This window comes from Plectropomus leopardus, unplaced genomic scaffold (assembly GCF_008729295.1).
Source record: "Plectropomus leopardus isolate mb unplaced genomic scaffold, YSFRI_Pleo_2.0 unplaced_scaffold2312, whole genome shotgun sequence".
Lineage (NCBI taxonomy): Eukaryota > Metazoa > Chordata > Actinopteri > Perciformes > Serranidae > Plectropomus > Plectropomus leopardus.
Genome location: NW_024625070.1, coordinates 2779 through 10147, shown reverse-complemented (window position 1 = coordinate 10147; position 7369 = coordinate 2779). Strand labels below are relative to the sequence as shown.

Here is a 7369-nt window from a genome sequence, read left to right as displayed (position 1 = left end):
TCAGGTTTCAAAGGATTAAAGAAGCAGTGTGTAAGATTTAGGGGGATTTAGTGGTGCATATAGCAGTGAGGATTGCAGATTGCAGCCAGCTGAAACTTCTCTTTGTCAGAAATACTTCAGTGTTCATTGTTTAGGAAGTTTGAATCTGGAGCCAAATTATCTTCTCGAAAACAAACAAACCAGTGTTTGTTATGTAGTAAAAAGTACAATATATACCTCTGAGATGTACTGGAGGAGAAGTATAAAATAGCAGAAAGAAATAAATGTGCCTTGAATTTGTACTTGATTAAATATACTTAGTAATATCTGCAACAGGTGTCTCACTGCAGGTTTAGACAAATCAATATGTCTCAGTCAGCTCATTGATCATTTAGTCCTTCGAGGCCATTTTGGATCTTTAAGAGCGATCAGAGTCTGCCAGCACACACACACACACACACACACACACACACACACACACATAGGCGATAAAATGAAACTTTATTGATCCGTGAAGAGAAATGGTGTCATCACAGCAGTGAGTAATGAAGTACAGTAAAGAAAACTGACCATGTGAGAGAACGGTGATGATAAGACGACAGCATATTAAGTTTCTAAGACAGTAAATAAAATAGATAATATGTTTAAAAGGACATAAACAGAAAAAAAAAGTTTGTTACACACGATTAGGCTTGAGCATTTTTCTTTTTTTGTTCATTGCCCGCTCCCTCTGTTTTAAAATAAATCGAGCCAATTTGCCCAAGTTTCAAAGGGTTAATTCATTCTATCCGATATAATGTAGAAAGTCTAGAGGAGCAACACAGTCATGTCATTTTTACGCAAGTTAGCAGAGTGCTAAACCAGAAGTCAGCCGATAGCTGGCGGAAATGTCTGATGCGTTTATGACCAAGAGAAGGGTAAATTTACACATGTTTTTTTGTTTTTGTTTTAAGTTGTTTGTTTGTTTTTGTTTTGGGCTTCATAAGCCATGGAGCAGTTTTCGTAGTAATAAACAGAGTCCCGCTTTCAACACGGAATCCAGCACTCTTTATACATCCATAGTTTTTGGTCATAAACCTAAGTATTGGACATTTTTAGGACATTTTAGGACATTTCTGGGATTTTAGGGCACATCTAAGGTTTTAGTGTGTTTCTAGAATTTTACGACATGTCTCAGATTTTAAGATTTTTAAGATTTTAGGACATTTATAGGTTTTGGGGAAGTTTCAAGGATTTTAGGATGCTTCAGGGATTTAGGAATTTTTCTAGGATTTTAGCACATTTCTAGGATTTTAGTACATTTCCAGGATTTTAGGACATTAGGGGCTTAGCCAAAGTATTTGTCCAAAGTATTGGACAAATTAAAATGATAACCTGATCATGGTGCAAAATGTACAAATGTGACGTATTCTTTGTTTGCAGAAATGTACCATGCCAACATTGTCTTCTGGCAACTGTGCGCATATTTCACGAAATTAAATCCTTAAAATCAAAACATTTGTATCACAGCCCTGACATTCATCTCATTACCTCCAGTATCTTTCTGTCCCTGAGAAACAGATGATGTTCCTGAGAGAGAGTGATGTGCTCTCCCTCGGCTAAGAGGCTTATCTCTTCCAGCGTGTAACAGTCAGAACAAGCAGCCAGCGGCGAAATATAAAACACACATCTGGATTGAATCATCGGGCCACCGAGGCGACCGAGCATCACTCAACCTGCAGAAAGAGAAATATGAAACCATAGAAACATCGTAGATAGCTGCAGGCAGCACTGCACGGCCAAAAATATGTGGACACCTGAACACTGGCTGCACAGATTTACTCCCATTCATAAATAGCAGCACTTTGTTGTCCCGTGAAAACCCAGTATCTCAAAAAAAAAGTTGACTTCTAAAGAAAAAAAAAAATTTTATATTAAAAAATCCTCCCATGAATTCTGCACGGCCTTACAAATTTGTCCAATCACATCAACTTTACTGCAAATTTGACTAATTTCATTATAGCCTACAGCTGTATGCAGCGTATTGATCCACTCAGCCCTTCTCTGTCTTTCTGTGTTTATCCTGAAATTAAGTCAGCACTTAAGATTTGAGAAGTTTTTAAGATTTTAGGACGTTTCTATGATTTTAGGATGTTTCTAAGCTCTTAGGACGTTGCTAAGATTTTAGGACATTTTTAGGCCGTTTCTAGGATTTGAGGTCATTTCCGGGATTTTAGGTCATTTTAAGATGTTTCTAGATTTTTAGGACATTTCTAGGATTTTAGGACGTTTCTAAGATTTTAGGACATTTCTGGGATTTTAGGCCATTTCCAGGATTTGAGGACATTTCTGGAATTTTATGACATTTTAAGGATTTTAAGATGTTTCTTGAGTTTTTGGACGTTTCTAAGATTTTAGGACATTTTTAGGATTTTAGCAAATTTCTCTGATTTTCTAAGATTTTGAGACGTTTTTAAGATTTTAGGATTTTGGGACATTAGGGTCTTAGCTAGGACATCTGTTGGGGGAATGCTTTTTTGCACTCTGGTACCTTATAAAATGGTTGGGGTGCCAGATTTGGCCTGTGGACCATAAGTTGAGTATCACTGCCCTACATCCAAACACTGGACCTATATATGGAAATATTCAAGTTAAGTAAGAGTACCTCAGAATTGTAGGCTACTTAAGTACAGTACTTGAGTAAATCTTCTTAGTTACTTTTCACCACAGGAATATTGATAAATATTTATATATACTGAGTATTTTATATTCCCTTTTTACTCAAGTAAAATCTATTTTTAGAGTAGGGTACTTCTTGTATTGGTGGTATTGGATAACCAAAACGATAAACGACAAATCGAGAAGGAGGGAGCTACAGATGATAAATAGAGACAGAATAAAATAGAGAGAGAGAAGGAGGGAGGAGGATCCGTGAAGCCGGAGGGAGGTGAAACAGATTCAGAGACAGAAAGCAGACGGTGTTTAAACTCAACAGTTTCTCAGCAGCAGGCGAACACCGCCTCCTCCTCCTCCTCCTTCATCATCCATACATCCTCCTCTCTCTCTCCTCCTCCGGTCCTCCTCTCCATGCCGGCGGAGGTCTCCGCGTGGCTGCCATGGCGAAGATGCGGGTGTCGTACGAGTACTCCGAGGCCGAGGACAAGAGCATCAGGCTGGGGTTGTTCCTGATCGCCTGCGGGATCCTCAGCCTCTTCATCCTGGGCTTCTGCTGGCTCAGCCCGACCCTGCAGAGCCTGCAGAGCAAGCCGGCCAACTGCACGGTGAGCCCGGCCACGAGCTCCGAGCTGCCGCCGCTGATGCGCTCACACCGGAGCCGCCGGTGTAGTAGGATTATAGTAGTAACGTTAGTAGTTATAGTAGTTGGAGGTTTAGTGGAGGTAGTATTAGTTAAAACAAGAGCTCATTACTTTTACTATTATTATTTTCAGCGTCTTTTTCATAGTAACTTCTTACAGTGGGTTACTTGTTCTTGTGGACTAATACATGCAGGCTATTTTTTAAATGTGTTTTAATATTGATATACTTAGTGTTGGGGAGTAACTACAGTAATTAAATGACAAAAAATGTAATTGTAATCAGTTAGAGTAACTAAAATAACACAAATCAAAATGTTGGTACTTACGAAAGGGTTACACACACTGTAAAAAGAGACTATTTGTTTTAACTCGAAAAAGTTAGTTTTCTGGATGCCTTAAAAATTTAAGTTGACTGAATTTAAGAAGACATGTTGAGGAGATTTTACAATTATTCAACTTGTCTTCTCAAATTCAGTTGACTTTAAAACTTGAAGTTGACTGAATTTGAGAAGACAAGTTGAGGTAATTTTGTTACCATTCAACTAGTTTTTGTCGGTATACGTCGTAAGAGCAGTAATACACCTTTAAGTAATAATATCAGTGTTGGATTACGTTTAAGAGGTTCTGACCTACTATTGTGTTTTTATTTTTATTTTTTGATTAGGGTTATTAGGCCTATTTGATGCATTGCAATAAGTATTCATTAGAGCAGAAACAATTAATCATCAGATTATTAATCACAAACTATTTTGATGATTAATTAATTTATCAGGCACAAATGGTCCCTGTAGCATTTGCTGCTCTTCTCAGTTTTATATGACAGAATATTTTTGGTCTGTTGTTCATGTTATTGACTTTAAGGATGAAGATGAACTGGTTTATTTGGCAAAAGTGCGTCAGCTTAACTGAGCTTTTCTATGGGACTGTTGGGGCTGTGCGGTGACCCCGATTTTTAATTTAATGCCACCTGCAGGTTAAAGTTTCTGCTCAGGTAGTGATGCAGCTGCAGACTGTTTCTGCTTCTCATCCATCGGCCCAAAACATGCTGACAATCCTGTTTGTTAAAACAACACTACAAAGTCGTATTTACATCTGATTAGTGTAAAAGTGCAGCCTCACCACCTTGTTCTATTTTTGGGAGGACGCTAAATCTGAGAATCCCACAGGGGGTTTCTTTACTTGCACATAAGCTCACAGAAGGTTTGTGTAAGAAATGTTGCCCACATCCTTTTTTTTTTTTTATCTATTCAAATATATAACATTGTACACTGACCTACAGCTTTATGAAATTGGTGTATGAAGAATTGGGACTTCAGCATGAGAAATGCAATCCCAACTGCATTTTTAAACAAAAATACATGCAAATTCAGGCTAATTATTAGGTTTCTGTATCTTTGAAACTAAAGTAAATACATTTTGTAGTTTTGAAATATATCACAACTTTAAGTTAAACCAGGTTCAGCTCAAGAAATAACATTTTAACTTTAGAAATCATGTTTTGTCCTTTTTCTACAAAACAGAAGAAAAACATGACCTATAGTTTTGACAAAAAGTCAGATAGCTCAAGCCTTTTTTCATTATTGTAATCTCTTTTATTGTGGATATAAAGTGGGTTTGTCCTCCTTCAGGTCATTTGGTTGTTTTTATTCATCTTACGTCACTTTCCACTGTGGATGATTAAATCTGTTTGTGCTGCGTTTTAAAACTGTTGGGAGTTTTCATGACATGAATTACAGCCACTGCCAGCTCTCCTGGCTCTTTTACCGCGGATGATGAATTCATGCCAGCTTGATTTATTTGGCTGTTAGCTTATTGCATCGTCCTGAAATAATGTCCATGCATTACAGAGAGTGGAAGCCTTTTGTTTTTTTCGTCTTTAAATCACAAACTCATGATGAGGCGGTGAGAGAGTCCACTCTGTCATTCACTAATCCACAGCTTAATGTAACATACATCACAGTACTGTGGACTTTATTGCAGCCCTCTGACCCCATAAGTGACGAAGAAAGACTTTGACTTTTATCAAATCTGCATAGACTGATTGTCTGTTTACTGTGTATCGATATTTATTTTCCTGCCTGCAGCTGTTTCAGTCCTTTAATGAGCAGGAAGAGGAGAAGCAGCCGTCGCTCTTCATTTTATTCTCAATCAGTCACATATTCAACCTAATATCCAAGATCATCAGTGTCTATAAACATTTTAATAACAGTTATATGTATGAACAAACATTTCCAGTAAACTGACTATTCACTATAGTTTACAACAATAACAGGGCAGATGTATTATCATATATCACAAAATCATTAGGTGTTGGTCCCATATGATGTGTTCAAGGGCCCTTGTAAATTTGACAATCCAACAATAATTTCTGTTTTTAGAGTTTCTTTCTATGATAAATCGTGTAATCACCAAAATGTTAAAAGAAAACAAAAAAAAATCACCCAAAAAAAGTTTTAATGAAAAAGGAAATAACCACATTTTAAAAAATCTCCAAACAATTAAAAAAAAAAGGCCCCAAAAAATTAAAGAAAAAGGAAATTACCATTTAAAAAAAAAAAAAAAAAATCAGGGCAAAAAATTAAGGGCAAAAAGTTATAAATAAAAAAAATTCAAAAGTTTGAATGAAAACAGAATGTTGATATAGTTTTGCGTTTGTTAAAATGTCTCAGTTTACTTCTATTCATTAAGAATTTCCACCGTTTTCGATTCTCCGTTAAACAAAGTTTTCCTCATGAATTCAACTGAAAACCGGTTGAGTCACTGATAAACAAATAGGTTCACAGGTGAAGTTTTTAATTTTTTAAGGCAAATAGCATTCTCGTAACTGACTTGTCTTGTTAGCAGTTGCTGCGTTGATATTGAAGCAATTTATCGATTACCAAATAAATGCACAAATTGACACTGTGTTTTTTTAACAGTATTAAAATAATAGAAAAGAAACTAACTGTAGTAAAAATGTCCTCCTCTGTTGCTGCAGGTGGTCTCGGTGTTGCGTCCGGAGGAGATGTTCGAGTGTGTGTTTACGTGCGGTGCGGACTGTAAAGGGACGTCTCTTTATCCCTGCCTGCAGATCTTCGTCAACAACTCAGAGTCCAACTCGGTGGCTCTGCTGCACTTTGACGAGCAGCAGCTGGTCCTCAACCCGAAGGTAAAAACTTACTGTTTTATTATTTCATCATGTTAAACTTAAAGGTGATGTCAGCAAAAAGTGGCTCTTTAACTCCTGGTGGCCGCTGTAGGAAACTGCAACATCGACAAACAAGTTTTTCTCTACATCGCACAAATTGATTGTTTATTCTCAAAAGTCCCATAATGTGACTAAAAAACTTCAGAACTAATCCCTTTTAGGTTTCATTTATTTAAAATTATAAATTAACTAATGAATGATGATGTATAATTAAAGTTTAAACACTTCGCAGTGTGTAAAATCATTAAAATGCAGCTCCTACGTTATATTCAAACATTCACTTCTAAAACAGTTCTGATTTTTTTATATATATAAATATGTATTTTAAAACGCTGTTTATTCAATAAAGAAAAAGAACCAGTAAGGATTATCTATGGTCATTTCAGTGAGTGTATGGTCTATAAAATTTAACTCAAAGTCATGGAAATGTATTTGTAGAAAAACAATGTGTATAAACTCTGATTATACTAGACCACTGTTTTAGTTTTGTAATACAGAGCCATTTTTAACGTATATACTGATCACTAAAGAAGAAGCTGTATGTAGCTGTCTGTATGTAAAAAATAGCAAAAGGAAATCCCATGTTTGTAATGCATTGATTCGTACTGGTTACAGAACACGTCTGCATGGTGTTGAACTCGTTAAACTGGTTGCATCGTTTTATGTCGAATCAGAAGTTAAACATCTGAACGTCGAAAACATGCAAAGATAAAAGTGGCAGCGCAGCAGCGATCTGGTGAATTACATGTTGTTGTATTTTTGTCCGTTGAGCGTCAGAGGAGTTTCAGACTCGCTGGTTTTTGTTTCACAGCTGCGTGAAGTCGTGAGCTGAACAGAAATAGATTCAGCGAGACACAAACACGCCATTAAGACACTGCGTGTGTGAATGAAGGTCTTAAACCATCAT

General features: G+C 36.7%; 1 protein-coding gene across 1 annotated transcript; it reads left to right on the top strand.

The window, feature by feature from the left end:
* Window positions 1-3074: 3074 nt before the first annotated feature.
* Window positions 3075-6423, top strand: LOC121966106 (calcium-activated potassium channel subunit beta-4-like; the record flags this gene model as incomplete). The annotated part of the gene is made up of 2 exons (XM_042516211.1): window positions 3075-3239; window positions 6253-6423. Coding segments are annotated over exons 1-2 (336 nt in total), but the record flags the coding sequence as incomplete, so codon positions are not given.
* Between the last annotated feature and the right edge of the window lie 946 nt (window positions 6424-7369).